Here is a 17,603-nt window from a genome sequence, read left to right on the forward strand (position 1 = left end):
ATGTTCTCATTGGCTGACGTCCGCAAGCTTTCCGCCCTCACTGGTCCGTCCCTCCGTTTGTCAGACTCCGTCGCGGACATAGGCGGAGAGCGGCGCATGGCCCGCCCCCGCCTGCGCATTGGTGCGTCACTGTTGAGACTGGAGACCCCGCCCCCCGTGCCGTGTGCAAAAACAAACAGCCGTTAGGGAGGAGGAGCTGGGGGGGGGGTGGGCCTAACTAGAAGGAGACACACGATTGGGCAGCCGCCGGGGTTCAAACTAGCAAGGCGAGCGGCCATTGGCCGGAGCTCCGCGAGGCGGGCCCCGGTTATTGTCCGGCGACGGAGGTGGCGGCGGCGGTCGGTGCTGCGGCGGCAGCGGCTCGGCGGGAGTGAGGGCGGGAGCGGCCGAGACGATGGTGAGGACGACGTGACAGCGTCTGGGCGGGCAGGCGGCGGCGGGCGGGCCGAGGTCTGGCGGCCAGACCTGCACCTCCTTCGACAGAGTCTGAGTGCTAAGTGGTGCTTCTTTTGGCCGGGACGCTACACTCGGTGGGGAGGAGCGGGTCCCTAAATCGTGAGGCTGTGCGGCGCTGGTGCCGAAGCCTTTCCGCGGGCGGGCGAGGCGCAGTTGGTCGCCCAGCCCTGCCGGTGTTCTCCGTGATCACGAGCGCACTCGCGACGTGCTGCAAACCGGTGTCGCTTTACCGGCAGCTAAAAATACCGGAGGCACCGAGTTGTCATCCAGGCCCTTAGGATTTTAAACTTGAGCGGAAGTTAGCCTGGCCCGTTAGAGCACCGCGCTAGTGCCCTGAACGAAGTGCGCTCCTGCTCTGCTGCAGGTGTGTTTCCTAACGAACGCCTGAGCCTGGATTTGTCTTGACACGGTTCTTGGAGTAAAAAACGTACATTTGCTTGTGTTTTGTTTCTCAGTCGATCGCCATATATATATTCAAATTAGTATACAGAGAGTTCGAGGGAGTTATGAAAAGAAACTAATTATTTTCTGTATTGGTGATACCACAGAAGTTTGACTTTGTTAAGTATCCAAACCGAGTTTGTATTCTCCAAACCTTGGAAATAGTCATTTAATGTATTGCGATTTCTAAAAACTGATTTTGTGTCTGCTGTCTCAAAAAGCAAATGGATAAAACTAATTTGATGGATTAAAACAGCAAGGATAAAATTGTTTAAGAAAACTGGGCAGCCTGCAGTGTTTGGCAGTTGGTGGCATTTAGTTAGTAGTAGTTCTTAGTTCATAATTCATAGAGATACAGTGATTAGCAGATCAGACCATGCACTAGTTGAGAGGTTTTCAAGTGTTTTATACCAGAGGAAACAGCTGAAAGATGTCTATCAGTAATAAGTGAGTATTGTTACTTGTCCTGATCTCAGAAATTTAAAAAATTATGCAATTTTTTGTAGAGAAATATGGTCAGAAATTATTAAAATATTTGAGGCATCCTCCAGAAATCTAAAGATCTTCTAATCTCAGTTAAATCAGTCTCTTGCTAAATTGTTAAATATGAGAAAGTGGTATGAACTAGTTCTTAGACTTTCTTCTGATATCTGCCACAGCTTTTGTTCTTTAACGTATAGTTTTCAGAGATAGACATGAACTGAGACATGCACTTAGCAGGACTGTACATTGTTGGGTTTTCTTAATTTTTTTTGTTTTCATTTTAAAGACAAGAGAGGGAGAGCAGCGTGGATTTGCCGCTCCACTCCTGTGTGTATTCATTGGTTGATTCCTCTATGTGCCCTGACCCGTGATCCATCCCTCTGGTGATCTTGGCTATCAGCCAAATGAGCCCCCCCCCCACCCCCGCCAGGCCCTCACAGTTGATTTTTTGCTCGAAACTTTTTAGGGAAAGCATTACTAAGGGGAAATGCCATTTCAGTGCTTACTCTCTACTTCAAAAATATAGACCCTCAAACAGGTAGCCAATCTTGTAAACTTATTTCTTCTTTTAACAGTTTCTTTGGTTTTGGGTTGTGGATTCTTTTGCCTTTGTAGTGAAGAAATAATCAATTTAAATGGTAAAATTAAACAGAAGGAACATGAGCTTCCCTCTTGTCAGATCGTTAGTATTTCTTCCCCAGGGACAAGTAATTTTTCTAACTTACTATGTGACCTTCTAGAATGTATGTGTACACACACTGTAATATTCCATTTCTACATAAACAAGTTCATTTCACTTGCAAATATCTTTTTCATAAAGAAATGTTTTCTGTGTTGCTGGTTATCAGCACACAAATGTACCATTTGTTAAAATGGTTCTGCCACTTAATTTTTAGAAGATTTTATTAATTTACTTTTAGAGAGAGGGGAAGGGAGGGAGAAAGAGAGGGAGAGAAACATCAATGTGTGGTTGCCTCTCACACATCTCCTGCTGGGGACATGGCCTGCAACTCAGGCATGTTCCCTGACTGGGAATCAAACTGGTGACCTTTCAGTTTGCAGGCTGGCCCTCGATGTCCTGAGCCACACCAACTAGATATTTTTAACTAAAGTAAAACTAGAAAGCATTTTGCTTCCTGAATATTTTTGAAATAGCATCTTCATCTGGAGCCTTTTTTCATATAGGCTGGAGGCAAAGCTGGAAAGGACAGTGGGAAGGCCAAGGCTAAGGCAGTGTCTCGTTCACAGAGAGCTGGGCTACAGGTAATGTATCAATGATGTTGTCATTCATTATTAAATTCCTTTTTTTACTGTTGTAAAGAAGGTTCACAACCCATAGATGTTTCATTAATTACAAAAATTTAGTAGTGATCATTAGTGATGAGGTTAATTGGTCAAAATTTAAATCATAAAGCAATTGTCTTTTAATTTGTATTCTCTTCTACCAAACAAGAACAAGTTATGAGAGGTCTTAATTGGTAATTTTGTTGTCTTAAAATCTCTTGTTTCTAGATTATAGTTATGTTCCTGATTCTTTTACAGATTATATCATTGAAATGAATTATGCTGTGGTTTTTCTTTTGAAGAAGGCATTTGTAGTGGTGCATTAACTTTCAGAATGAGATAAAATTTTTGGTAGAAGAACGAGTTATCTGTTAGTCCTGTGAATATTTCCCCAGTAGATTTAGTTTTAGACTAAGTGATGTTCTGGATGAGTAAGAGTTAGCCTTTATATATGAGACACTTTGTAAACAGGAAAGTTTGAAGGCCAGACTGTAAGGTTTGGATTTTATCCTCTTGGCAGTGGTTAGCCACGGAAAGTTTTTGAATAAGAGGCTGACAGGCTCTCAGTGGTACTGAAGGTTGGGACAGAAACTTACACTTGAAGGCTACATTCTATGTTTTAATACACCACGTAAACCTCAACCAGAATTTACCTGCAGTGTGGGGGATGGAAGTCAGATGAAGGCAATAGCAGTGGTTTTAGGAATAAGGTCATACACACTTGAGTTAAAGTAGGACAGATAGGAAGGAGTAGGATTCGAGAGTGTGCTCCCAAAAGGGGGATGGGAGGGGTAGTGTTGGAGGAAAGTCAAAGGTTTCTGCAGACCATAGAACTAAGGGGCATAGGAGTTTTTGGGAGGGGCAAGTTACAAGATTTAAGAATTCAGGCAGAGTCGTTTTGAAGTTCCACCAAAACAGCCACATGAAAATGTCTCAAAGTTAATAGATTTGCATCCAGCTTTCCAAGAGAGATGATCGAAAAAATTAAATTTAAAATCATTTTGTAAAATTGGTAATTCATGCTCCAAGTGAGTTTCCAAATACAGCATGAGAAAGGGCCACAAGAACAGTTGTGCACCACCCAGAAAACACACAGCAAGACTGAGGAGGAGTCAGAACTCTAATCTGCAACCCAAGAAGAAATGGTTTTGAGGTCCTACTATGTGTCAGACAACATGCTGATTACTGAGGATGCATCGCTGAGTAAGGTGTTGATCCTGCTCTTAGGGAGCTCAGGGTGTGTAAACCCCCCCCCCCCAATGCCTTTTATCCTTAAGGATGCTACTAGAGATGGTGAGTACAATTGATCATTAAAATGTCACTGCCTACCTTCAAGAGTGGCACTAATCAAAAGAAAGAAGAGGACTGCTAATCAGAAGCATGTCAGGGAGAAAGTGGGAGACAAAGTGTCTCAGGGTTTGTGTTTAGATTCTGCCTTTGCAAAGGTGCCTGGGTTGTGCCTGGAAGCAGCTGCCACAGACAGGGAGAGGTTTTCAGTGAAGTGCAGGGAGGGAAAGGAGCCCAAGAAGAAGAGGGAATTGGAGCCATTGGAATGGGGGGCTGAGGACATTTTGGAAGTGAGCAACTACCCATTCTTAGGAAGTAGAGTCACAGTGAGAGAATGGTACTGTTTTCCTCAAGTCAGCCCTTGAGACCGAAGAATGACAGAACAAAGTGGGGCCAGCAGAAGGTATGGAGGTTCAGAGTCGCATGAGGCTGCCCTGTGAAGGAGTAACCAGGCGTGAAACTGACTGTGTGGCCACCTGGAGTATATAGTTGGTTGCTGTGCAGCAGCATTTCTCTTCGTTTTATGGTGACACTCCATGTTCTGAAGACGCTAATTCATGAAACCCTGTGGTGGTTCATGCCCTTTTAACTTTACCATCTTCTGAGGAGGGTGAAGGCAGGCATGGAGGCATGGGGCTAAATACTAGGACCTAGCACATAGGCCCTAGCCACTGCAAATTGCCCAACAGGTTGGGCTTCTAACATGGGAAACCACATTTCATAACTTCATGCTTCATTCATATTGTTTGCCTTTGATGACGTTTCAGTGCTTCTCACTCAGATGGTGTCTCTTTCAGTTTCCCGTGGGCCGCATCCACAGACATTTGAAGACTCGCACCACAAGCCACGGAAGGGTTGGTGCCACCGCGGCCGTGTACAGTGCCGCAATCCTGGAGTACCTCACTGCGGAGGTGCGTCGGGGTGTTAGACATGGGAGTCCAAAAGTTTTAGAGTAGAAAAGGCTGGAGCCATGGAAAATGGGTTTGAAACAAAAAAGACTCAGCCTTTTTAAAAGCACTTTTAGATATGTCTTCATCAACTTATTACCCTGGACCACTGTCAAAAAGAACCTTGGTGCATCTCGTTTTTAAAGTTAAACAATGGTTGGCAATCCATGTTTTTAAGTGACTGCTGAAGGAGTGTAAAAATTAAAATACTATATACTATCAAGTGAACTCTGAAGTCACATATAATCAGAAGTTACAGCATAATCTCTTAAAGATTTGGGGAGGGGGAACAGCTTGCCAGTGTGGCTATACCTTTTTGAAAATCACAAATATATGAGCTTTGACAAAAGACCTAACTGATCATTCTAGCTCAGTGCATGGTTGTATGCATTCTGTGCTATATTGTGCTCAGTTTTCACTTTTCAGAAAAATGAGTTACTTGGGCAGGAGGTTTTAATTAGGGGGTTATGGACCCACCACTGCTCCACCCCAGTGCCTGCTGGGGAGAACATGGGTGGCCACGTGTAGAGGCAACCAACCTGGTGGAAGCACAAGGAAGGTTTTTACTTGAGAAAGATTCAGGTTCAGTCTGCATGTTAATGATCTTTCGCTGTCATTTCATTAACCTCACCAGGTCATTGGTGTCCCTTTGGAGATTTAAGATTAAATTACCAGGAATTGCAGCCTTGCCATGTCATGAACCAGGGGTTTCTCTTTGGCACTGAGGTGCTGGTTGAGCACCTCCCTTACTGGCCTCATACCAGTTTTTGGTTAGCATCATACTGTGCAGAAAGGTGTGCTTTTCATCCACTTGTGGAGGCATAGTCTTCTGGCTCAGGATGTTAGAGTCCTATTTGAACTCCCATTTTCTTTATTCTTGAAAACTTTGATGATAATTTATTAAGGCACAATTAGGTAGTAAGCCTGCAAGCAGTCGACATGTTTTCAGATATGTAAGTTTGGGGTTTTCATCGTTATTAGAGGTGAAGGAAATAATTTAGTCACTAGTAGAGATAATCACTTTCCATTCTGGCTTCCTGCTAGGGTCACTCAGGAGCTTTCAGAAGACACTGGTGCCAGGCCAGCGAGAGTTCCCAGGGAGAAGGAGTGGGTTCTGGTGGGCTTTAAAGCACACCAGTCACTTCAGATACACACCGAGGATTCTGCTGCTCTGTTTAAGGGTGGAGGTTCTGTGGAGTTACATTGTGTTCCATCCAAGGTTTTATAATGCCATGTAGTTTACAGGGGCAAAATAAAAAAATTTAGCCATGGCTGGTGTAGCTCAGTGGATTGAGTGCTGGCCTGCGAACCAGGCAATCAAGGTTCGATTCCCAGTCAGGGCACATGCCTGGGTTGCAGGCCGGTTCCCTGCAGACCAGTTCGCAGCAGGGGACGCATGAAAGGCAACCATACATTGATGTTTCTCTCCCTCTCTCCTTCCCTTCCCCTCTAAAGATAAATAAATAAAATCTTTTAAAAAAAAATTTTAAATGTGCTTCTGTGGCCAGCTGGGACTTCGAAATTCCTCCAGTTGAAAATTTTCATTGTAGAATAGAGGGCTTCTGGTTTATTGTGTACAGATTATAGGGCCTCGTGATGTGTTAAAACCTCTTAAATAAAATTTCTCTATTTATATTTTTTATCTTTTCTACAAGTACTAAGAAATTCCAGCCACTAAGGGCTATACAAAAATAAGACTACACGAATATATGAAAATATATGGTCTTTCTAGATGTTCACATTTAGAATGTTGGCTGAGGAATAATACTGTCCTTTGGCCTTCTTTCTTTTTTTTTTTTTCCCTTATTTATCTATCTTTAGAAGGGAAGGAGAGAAGGGGAGAAATATCAGTATGTGGTTGCTTCTGGTGCATTCCCTGCTGGGAACTGGCCTGCAACCCAGGCATGTGCCCTGATGGGGAATCGAACCGTGATCTTTTGGTTCACAGGCCCGTGCTCAATCCACTGAGCTACACCAGCCAGGGCTGGTCTTCTTTCTATAGAAGTAGGTTTTTGCTCAAGTTTCTAATGCTCTTGTAGGATGTGAATATTAAAAGCCCAAATAAAGTCATGAGAACTCTATAAAACCATTATTAAAATATGAATAAATTATTTTTGGAATTCCTGGGCATTCCTGTGACCTCTCCTCCATGAAGGGTAGGGGTCCTTAGGAAAGACAGAATCTATTATCAAGGGTCTGATTGTTTTTTACATATATTGGATGGAACTTGTTCATATGTTTATATTCTTGCTCAATACCAAATCTGTTGTTGAAGGGATATTAATAAATATCCCAGAATTCATAAAAACACAAAATAGCCCTGCCTGGAGTGACTCAGTGAGTTGAACAACTGGCTGGGAACCAAAGGATCACAGGTTCGATTCCCAGTCAGGGCACCTTGGTTGCAGGCCAGGCCTCCATTAGGGGGCATTCGAGGTGCAACCACACATTGATGTTTCTCTCCCTCTCTCCCTCCCTTTCTCATATATATATATAATCTTTAAAAAGTATGAAAAAGAAAAACATACTGTTGGTTTCTGTATTTTTGTGTGCATTTTATGCATAGATGCTATAGTGATCTTTTTAGCTGTAATTGCTAGTCCACAATGAATCCTTCTGCATTTCACCCTTTGTTTGATGTGCTGTCTCACTGGTGCTTTGTAGGTGCTGGAGCTGGCAGGTAATGCCTCCAAGGATCTCAAAGTGAAGCGGATCACTCCACGTCACTTGCAGCTTGCGATCCGTGGTGATGAAGAGTTGGATTCTCTTATCAAAGCTACCATAGCTGGGGGTGGTATGTATTATGACCTCTTTAGCCCAGATTGGTATTGGCTTTTCTAACTAATAAATAATTCAGGTCAGTGATCCAGCGCATTTCCTCAGCCAACTGGGAAACTTACAAACTTAAATTCTGTAAGTGTCAAGTTTTATTACAGTTCTAGGCTTTTTATTACCATTTGAATAAATATTTTTCTCTGTATAGCAAGTCCTTATCTAAATTTCATACATATTTAAAACCTGGTGTTGAACATATTTCTCATGTTCATTGTCTATATTTGAAAAATGACCTTGAGAAATTGCTTTATATGATGCCCTTGAAAATCAGGGCTGAGCCCTGGCTGGTGTAGCTCAGTGGATTGAGCACAGGCCTGTGAACCAAAGGATTGTGGTTCGATTCCCAGTCAGGGCATATGCTTGGGTTGCAGGCCAGTCCCCGGCAGGGGAGGCATAAGAGGCAGTCAAACATTGATATTTCTCTCCCTCTTTCTTTCCTTTTCCCTCTAAAGATAAAATATGAAATCTTAAAAATAAATTATTAAAAAGGCAAAATCAGGGCTGAGTGAATGTCAGAGGTAATTTGGTGTCTCTTAACCCTTTTTTGGAGAACCTTTAAAGAACTTCCTAAAAGCTGTGGTTACTCTTCTCCCAAAAAGCACATAAAATCAGCTCTGGCCAGTGTGGCTCAGTTGGTTGGAGTGTTGTCCCAGAACTGGAAGGTTATAGATTCAGTTCCCCACATGGGCACAGATGATCCCAGGTCCGAGCATGCATATAGGAGGCAACCAGTCAGTGCTTCGCTCTTGTGTCAAAGTTTTTCTTTTTCCCTTGTCAATGAAGGGAGAAATCAATGAAAAAACATCCTCAGGTGAGGATTTAAAAAAAAAAAATTTAAGCCCATAAAATCACATCATTTTACATACAACCCTAGAGGAGTTCCCAGACCCCAAGGTGGGGCCCCCCCTTGGTGTGGATATTTAAACAAGGTTAGTCATGAGAGGAGACTTAATTAAATCCCATTCTTTGTATAATTGCTCTTTTTGGTTTGAGGCACCAAAATGGTCAGATACAATCAGCTTAATGTTCTTTTTAATAGTAACACCTTCCGCTCTGGCTGGTGTGGCTCAGTGGATTGAGTGCCAGACTGTGAAGCAGAGGGTCACTGGTTCAATTCCCAGTCAGGGCACATGCCTGAGTTGCAGGCCAGGCTCCCCAGTGTGGGGAGTGCAAGAGTCAACCATACATTGGTGTTTTCCTCCCTGTCTTTCTCCTTCCCTTCCCCTTCGTCTAAAAATAAATAAATGAAATCTTTAAAAAAATAACACCTTCCTTTCTGTCTTACCGTAGGTGTGATCCCTCATATCCACAAGTCTCTGATTGGAAAGAAAGGGCAGCAGAAGACTGCTTAGAAAGTCGTCCTAACCAGCCCACTTACTCCCACCACCGTGCTGCAACCAGGACAGGAGATAATGGGGATATGTGGAATTTTAAACACAGGAAGTGGAAAAGCATAGACAATTACTGTAGACATGGTAAAGGAGACATTTGTACGTTCTTAGACTCAGAGTTTGATAAAAGTACCTTTTCACGTGTCAGCAGTTGTGTGTTGATTGGCTGGGTTTTTCCCATGGGTTTTATACAAAAATGGAATTGATAAACCATTTTTTACAAAAATAATGTGTCTCAAAACTGTTCTGTTTGTGATGTGTTGGAAATAGTTTGCTCAACTTTGAAATTTTTAAAAATTTCATATTGGTTACATACTCAAAGTAATCTTAAATAAGAATTTGGGACTGTAGTTTGACCATAGTTGACAACAATACTTTATTGAATCTTAGATGCTATCCGTTTCTAGTATGTACCATTGCTTTACATACTGCTAAAGAAAGAAAAACTGCTTGTTTTTCTTGATATGCCATTAATAACAAGATCCATCCCAATCTCAGAGATGTTAGAATGTGCACTGACATAGATAGGTACTTGTTGGAATAGGCCCTGGCTGGCTCAGTGGATTGAGTGCTGGCCTGTGAACCAGAGTCGTGGGTTCCATTCCCATTCAGGGCACATGCCCAGGTTGTGGGCCAGCTCCCCAGTAGGGGGCACAAGAGAGGCAACCACACATTGATGTTTCTCTCCCTCTTTTTCTCCCACCCTCCCCCTCTCTAAAAATAGTTGGGTTTTTTTGTTGTTGTTTTTAAAAGAAATGTTGAAATAGGCTAGCAGAATTATTTGTTTTACTGAGTGGCAGGCCCTGTGCTAAGGCCTTCACTGACCGAGGAATTTTACTGCCCCCACTTTAGAGATGTGGAACCTGATGCTCACAGAAATGAAATGGTTTGCCAGGAAACATCGATTTGGTCGACAGAAGGTGGCAGAGCTGAGATACAAACCTAGATATGCCTGACTTTAGAGCCCACACGCTTACGTAGAATTGAAGTTACACTTGGCTTGGAATTCAAACTTCCAGTAGTCTTTTATTGATACAGTAATTTGTACAATATTTTTAATTATTTTTCTTTGTCAGCTTCTAAGTAACTTGTAAAATTTAGGTTAAGGTACCAGTTAGTCATACTTAATATAATATTTTTATGACTGGAAGACCTCATTAAAATTTTTTTAAATGTTTTTAATGCAACACTATCAAAATAACTCATTTTTTAAAACTTATGCTACTGTGGTAATTTTCAAAACTATAGAATAAAGAGAATAGTATAATGGCCCCCATGTACACAGCCTCCAACTTCAGCAGCTGTCCTGTGGTCAGTTAGGTTTTACCTGTCTTTCCCCCACCAGCCCACCTCCTAGTGGAGCCATGTGAACCCCATTTCAAGCTGATTTACTTTGATGTCTGCGGACGTCAACGTGTCTCTAAAGATGAGGCACTTTTTAGACCATAACCCAGTATCATTGTAAGACAACTAGCATATTTCATAGTACCAAACATCACACACATTTCAGTATGCAATTCCCTAATTGTCCCATATTTGTATTCAGTTTGTTTGAACCAGAATCCAGACAAGATTTGTATCTTACACTTTGTTGATATCTCTTGTTTCTTTTTAATCTATAAGTTTCTCTTCACTTTTTGTTTTTCTTACAATTTTTGAAAAAAAAAGTCCTATAGAATTACCTTTAATTGTAGATTTTACTGAATGCATCCTAGTGCTATTTAATTTTCCCCCGTTCCCTATATTTCCTATAAATGGCTCTAGAGGGGTGTTTTATTGCATTTTGCCGTTCACAAAAATAACTCCTAGGTGACACTGCACTTCGAAATTTTGTCACACACTGGTGAGGGTCACCTCGTTTCCCCTTCCTTCCTGTGTCTCACCGGCAGGAGTCTTTGAGGCTTCCTCCCTTCTCTGCACCGTCGAGCGACTCCCCTTCCCTGCAAAGCCCTATAGTGTAAGGACAGGAGCGCACTGCCATACCGGGTTGCATCCCACCTGTAACGGGGCAGTGCTGCTTCAATTGCATCATGGCTCCGTGTAATTTAGGGAGCCCTGCCGGGCCACCTGGCCTCCATACAAAACGTGCGTAGGCGCCACAGTGAGACAAGAACCAATCAACGCCTCCGTCCGCGTTGGGTGTTGGCAGCTCGTGCTCCCATCCATCAAGGTCCTACCCAGTGGGTGCCCTCCAAGCAACTTGAGAAGGTAGAAACAAGACCGGTATCCATAACTCCGTTATTCCGGAGTACTCATGAACAAATCTGCCAACCAATCACAAACCGTGGTCCCCACACAATGGCTTCCCCAAAGCAGTCCTCATCTGGACCTTACACGGCCTTACCGTAAACCCGGTTTCTTTTCACCAGCCAGGCGTGTTTAGGCAGCCGGCACCTGCAGCGGGCACGCAGAGGAACCCCCAGAGACTGGAAAGCCCACTCAGGGTCGACCAGGCACAGGAAGCCAGGGCCGCACCAGTGACCACTGCTGTGACCAAACAGCAAGTGGGATCCTGCTGCCTGCTGCCACCCTCCAAAATTCCAGAGGCAGAGGTTTGGTGACAAAGGAAAGGAGTCTTTATTCAAAAACTTAACAATTTTGGAATAACAGCTTTCCACGTGCATTAGTCACTTAAGCCTATCAAAGCGAAACTCTTAACTAGTTACAGCTTCGATCACTTAAGCCTATCAATTAAGGCTAAGCTCTAACACCTGCGTTCTAATATTCCCCGGTTAGTTTTTAATTATCTTGTTTCTATAGGCTTAGTTTACAAACTACAACATAAGATACAACAGCTACACAGTGTGGGGAGAAGGGCAGGCTTCTGCCTCAGAGCCTGTCCCCTCTAGTGTTCCTGAAGAAGAACCCCCGCTGCCCTGTGCCAGGCCAGCAGGAACCTAGGCTGTGCCCAGAGTTCCTTCAATCAAAATTCATCCAAAATCCACCTCAAATCCATCCGAAATACCTTCTGCTGGGAAACGCAGGCAGCTGCAACACTATCCAGACATCCTGAGGAAGGAACCAGAGAGATCCAGTCCGAGAGCCTGAAAGCCTCCCCCCACTCCACCCCATTTCAAACCTTTGTGGCCCATAATTCCACGCGCTCTGGACGCATTCAACTTCTCAGCCAATCCTGTCCTGGGCTATTTACCGTTTCCTGGGGCAACCTCCTCCTAAGGCCCCTTCTCACTCCTCTCCAGTGAGCTGATCCAGACCCCTCCGTATTTTTGTTTCCGCACACGTTTTCAACAAGTTTCTATATTGGGAGGACCCACAGTTATTCCTGCGTGAACTTTTAATCATTTTTGGAAGCCAAAGTAGCAATGGAAAAGGCAATAATTAACAGAGAAGAGGCTTCTTTTACGAGAGTTTTCTAGATCATTGCTGCAAATATCTATTTCCTTTTGGTAGTGCAGTTATTTGACTACTGCGTCCCCAGGATTGTATTTTTGTTTTGTTTTCTACCGAAGGGGAAAAAAAAGCCAAGCACCTGCGCCTGTGCTCTGGGCCTCACCCAAACTGTCCATCTTGCTGCATCAGTACCTGCCCCCTCCTCTAAAGCATGGCGTGGCCATTATATTTCCTCTGTAACACTTGAACAGGTGTCCTTAAAAGAAAGCTTTTTAAAAGGACGTTTTTTTAATATTCAAAGAGCCCCCCCCACCCCCAGCTAAGCTGTGAAATTGTTATAGGATAATTCCGGAGCTGCAGCTGCACTTTCAGTAGCATTCATGTGTGTGGTAGCACCTCAGAAAGGGGAGTCTTTTTCTTTTTAAGATTTTATTTAGAGGGGAAGAGAAGGAGAGAGGGAGAGAAATATCAATGTATGGTTGTCTCTCATACATTGTGCATCCCCTGCTAGGAACTGCCCTGCAGCCCAGGCATGTGCCCTGACTGGGAATCAAATGGTAGTTGGTTAGTTTGCAGGCCCATGCTCAATTCACTGAGCTACACCAGGGGAGAAGGGAAGGTCTTTAAACATTAGGCCTGGAAGGAGCATTTGGGGAAGGCCAGTGCTGTCACAGCATGACAGACATCCAGGACAGGAAAGATGGTGTGTGCAGGGGCTTACAACAACTGAGGAGCATGTGGCTTGAAGGGATGGGAAATGCCACACTGCTGGCTTTGGGGCCTGTGGCTGAATTCACTGTGATGGTTCTTTCTTTCTTACAGTGTAATTGCATAGATTATATTAGTTTCAGGTGCACAACATAATGACAATATCTGTATGTATTGCAAAATAGTTGTTAATATCCATCATAAGTTTTCCTGTGATAACTGTTTTAATTTTTATTTATTTATTTTAGAGAGTGGTGCAGGAAAGGAGAAAGAAAAGGAGAGAAATATTGATGTGTGAAAGAAACATGCATCAGTTGCCTTTCTCACACCCCCCAATCAGGGACCTGGCCAGCAACCCAGGCATGTGCCCTGACCGGGAATCAAACTGGTGATCTCTGGGTCGTAGAAGGATGCCCAGTCCACTGAGCCACACCAAATCAGGGCTTCCTGCAATAACTTTTAAGATCTATTCTTACCAAAAAAAATTTTTTTAAGAATATAAGAGTTTATTTGAATCAAACCGACCAAACCGATCTTGCTGGGGAGCAAGATCTCAAATGTTCCGGAAATTAACAGTTTTGCAGCTTCTTTCATGTATTTGAGATTAAGGATGGATCTTAGCAACTTTCAAAATATGCAGTGGAGTGTTAATAACTATAGTCACTCTGCTGTCCACCCTATCCCATCGCTTATTCGTTTTACAACTAGAGGTTTGTACCTTTTGACACATTTCACCCTCCACCCATCACCAGCCTCAAACCACCAACCTTCTCTATCTATGAACTTGGGTTTTATTTTAAGATTTTATTTATTATTTTCAGAGAGAGGGGAATAGAGGGAGAAAAAGAGGGAGAGAAACATCAGTGTGTGGTTGCCTCTCAAGCACCCCCTACTTGGGACCTGACCTGCAACTCAGGCATGTGCCCTGACTTGGAATCAAACTGGCAACCCTTTGGTTCATAGGCTAGCACTCAATCCACTGAGCCACACCAGCCAGGGCTATGAGCTTGGTTTTTGTTTTTGTATTTCAACTTGTTTAACTTGATTTAAAGTTGAGAATCACGTTATTTATAATTCAAGCACTTCCCCTGACAATGAAGGGGTTGGCAAAAGTAGATTCACAGTTGTGAGTATGCAAAACAGTTTATTCTTTTTTTTTTTTTTAAAGATTTTATTTATTTATCTTTAGAGGGGAAGGGAAGGAGAGAGGGAGAGAAACATCAATGTATGGTTGCCTTTTGTGTGTCCCCTGCTGGGAACTGGCCTGCAGGGAACCAGCCTGCAACCCAGGCATGTGCCCTGACTGGGAATCGAACCACAATTGTCTGGTTCGCAGGCCCACGCTCAATCCACTGAGCTACACCAGCCAGGGCGAAAACAGTTTATTCTTGTATTACTATTTATTTTTATTTTTATTTTTATAAAGATTTTATTCATTTATCTTTAGAGGGGAAGGGAAGGAGAGAGGGAGAGAAATATCCATGTATGGTTGCCTCTTGTTTGTCCCCTTGCTGGGAACTGGCCTGCAACCCAGGCATGTGCCCTGACTGGGAATTGAACCTGCAATCCTTTGGTTCACAGGCCCATGCTCAATCCACTGAGCTATACCATCCAGGGCTATTTATTCTTGTATTATATATTTTTCCATACAAATGACTGTAAACCTACTTTTGCCCACTCCTGTATAACTACTTTATCAATAAATGAACTCATTAATAGGGGGAGAAAAAGCCCTGGCCGGGTGGCCTCAGTTAAAGAGCTGCCCTGATGTGCCAGAGTTGCGGTCTGATCTCTGGTTGGCACACACAGGAGAATCAACCAACGAATGCATCAGAGTAAGGGGAACAGTAAATCAATGTTTCTCTGTCTAAAATCAAAGAGAGAAAGAGAGAGAGAGAGAGAGAGAGAGAGAGAGATTCCACCTGGAAACAATTAGCTCTCAAATGGTGCTACCTGGCTTACTAGATGTAAGGGGAAGGGGACAGACAGACAGAACTCTTCACTGCACTGCACTTCCCAGGCACTGGGCACTGAGTGTTGTTGTTGTTCAATATTCTTAGAGAGCCCTGGCTGCTGTGACTTAGTGGTTGACCGCCGGCCTGCAAATCTAGGGCACATGCCTGGGTTGCGGGCTGGGTCCCCACTGAGGGGTGCACAGGAGGCAGCCACGCATTGATGTTTCTCTCCCTCTCTCCCTCCCTTCACCTTTCTAAAAAAATGAATAAATAAAATCTTTTAAAAAATTCATACAGAGAGGTAAAGGGAGGGAGAAAGAGAGGGAAAGAAACATCTATTGGTTGTCTTTCACATTCGGATGTGAAGCTGAGGACAAAACCCACAATCCAGGCCTGTGCCCTGACTGGGAATCAAACCTGCAACCTTATGCTTTGTGGGATGACACCCAACCAACCGAGCTACACCAGTCAGGGACAGGGAGCTGAGTGCTGCACAAAGGGAAGGTCTGTGGCAACCTGGAGTCAAGATTGTCAGAGCAGCCCTGGCTGGTGTGGCTCAGTGGACTGAGCACTGGCCCGTAGAGTGAAGGGTGGTTGGTTCAGTTCCCAGTCAGGGCATGTGCCTAGGTTGCAGGGCAGGTCCCCAGTAGGGGGTGCTTGAAACGCAACTGCACATTGATGTTTCTTTCCCTCTCTTTCTCCCCCTATTCCCCTCTCTCTAAAAATAAATCAATTAAATAAATATTTGAAAAATAAAAGCTTTAAAAAGATTGCCAAAGAAAAAGGGTGTACTCACCCAGAAAGTTGGGACCCCTGCTGACTAGGACTGCCACTGCCTTTTTGGTTTAGGCACCAAGGAGATCACTGTGGGGCCCCCTTTTCCCCACCTTTGAGCCCCATGCAGTATAAGCCCTTCTGAATTCCCTCCCCATTCCACACTTCAGTTAGCCCCCTCCCATGAAATCCTCATTACCGCTCCTCACAGGACACTTGCCACTTTCAAGTAAAATCCTTTATTCCAGGTACTCTTCCCCCTATCTCAACAAAGCTCCTCACAGCTGCTTAACTAAGCGTCACCTCCTGACCACTGATGACAATCTGCAGGAGGCTCCTGGGTGACACTGACTTCTCATGGCTTGTTCTTTGATCTTACTTAAGAGGTGACAACTGCAGAAAATACTGTGCCGCGTGTGCAGTATCCACACCCTTTCAGATCACGGAGCCCAAGGAGCTCATGCAGGCTTGCACCCTAGCCTGAGGCAAAACTGCCAACGTGTATATTGATAGGGCATCCACTTTCAGAGTGGCTCATGGCATTGGAATGTTGTGGAAGCAATGTGGCTTTCTTACCTGCAGCAGAAATAAAGTTAGGAATTTTTGGACACTATCCTTTTTGTTTTATGTATGTTTCTTTCTTTTTCTTGTTTTTTTCTCTTATCTTGCTATTTTTGGTCACTATACTCTGTGTGTGTGTGTGTGTGTGTGTGTGTGTGTGTGTGTGTGTGTGTGTATTTATTTATTTAATTGATTTTAGACAGGAGGAGGGAGAGAGAGATTGAATTGTTTTTCTTCACACCTGTCCATGCATTCACCGGTTGACTGCTTTGACTGCTGTATGTGTCCTGAGCAGGGATGAAACCTGCAACCTTGGCTCATCAGACTGATGCTCCAATCAACTGAGCTACCTGGCTGGGGCTGTACTTTTAAAAACGATGAATTTTATAGTGTATAAATTATGATCTCCATAAAGTTTTTAACAAAGAGAAATTACAGTATGTAAAAATAAAATGTTGTTCTAGATTGAAAGAGACTAAAGAAACCTCATAATCAAATGCAATGTGTGAACCTGGGTTGGATCCTGGGGGTGTGGGAAGGGGAGAAGGAAGGGTATTGTAAAAGACCTTCTAACTACATGTAAATTATACCTTAATAAAACTAATTTTGCCCTGGCTGGTGTGGCTCAGTGATTGAGTGCTGATTTGTGAACCAAAAATTCCCCAGTTTAATTCCAAATCAGGATATGCCTGGGTTGCAGGCCAGGTCCTGGATTGAGGGCCCACAAGAGGCCACAGATCATGTATCACTTGCATGTTGATGTTTCTCTCCCTCTATTTCTCCCTCCCTTCCCTCTTTCTATAACTAAACAAAATCTTTTAAAAGTAAAATAAAGCTAATTTTAAAAACACCTAGGTCCCCTGGGGGAACTCTGAAACATGGACCAGATACTCTAGTTATGGATTCTGCTTATTTTCTGAGTCGTGATGAAGGCACTCGGAGAGCTCACCTTCTAGGAAGCTCCCCTGGCTGGCTCCCCTGTGCTCCTGAGCTGCTGAGGTCACACCAGGATCCACACTGCTCATCTTGCCTTCTCCTGGTTCTGTCAGCACATAGTGACAATCTCCCCTTTCTTTGCACAGATTTGAGCTTGCTTCTCAGTTTCCAAACTAAACACAATGTTTCAGGGG

General features: G+C 43.7%; 1 protein-coding gene across 2 annotated transcripts; it reads left to right on the forward strand.

Annotated features, from left to right (window-relative positions):
• Nucleotides 1-302: 302 nt before the first annotated feature.
• LOC119052881 (histone H2A.V) lies at nt 303-9,353 on the forward strand. 2 transcript variants are annotated; one of them, XM_037150295.2, is made up of 5 exons: nt 303-397; nt 2,566-2,643; nt 4,749-4,862; nt 7,563-7,692; nt 9,024-9,353. In XM_037150295.2, the coding sequence occupies exons 1-5, from the start codon at nt 395-397 to the stop codon at nt 9,083-9,085; spliced, it is 387 nt and encodes a 128-aa protein (XP_037006190.1). In that variant the 5' UTR covers nt 303-394; the 3' UTR covers nt 9,086-9,353. The 2 variants fall into 2 exon arrangements, with proteins under 2 accessions (XP_037006190.1, XP_053510784.1); XM_053654809.1 differs by lacking the exon at nt 2,566-2,643.
• The last annotated feature ends 8,250 nt before the right edge of the window (nt 9,354-17,603 follow it).

Source organism: Artibeus jamaicensis, unplaced genomic scaffold (assembly GCF_021234435.1).
Source record: "Artibeus jamaicensis isolate MK-2021 breed Jamaican fruit bat unplaced genomic scaffold, CSHL_Jam_final contig_886, whole genome shotgun sequence".
NCBI classification, from domain to species: domain Eukaryota; kingdom Metazoa; phylum Chordata; class Mammalia; order Chiroptera; family Phyllostomidae; genus Artibeus; species Artibeus jamaicensis.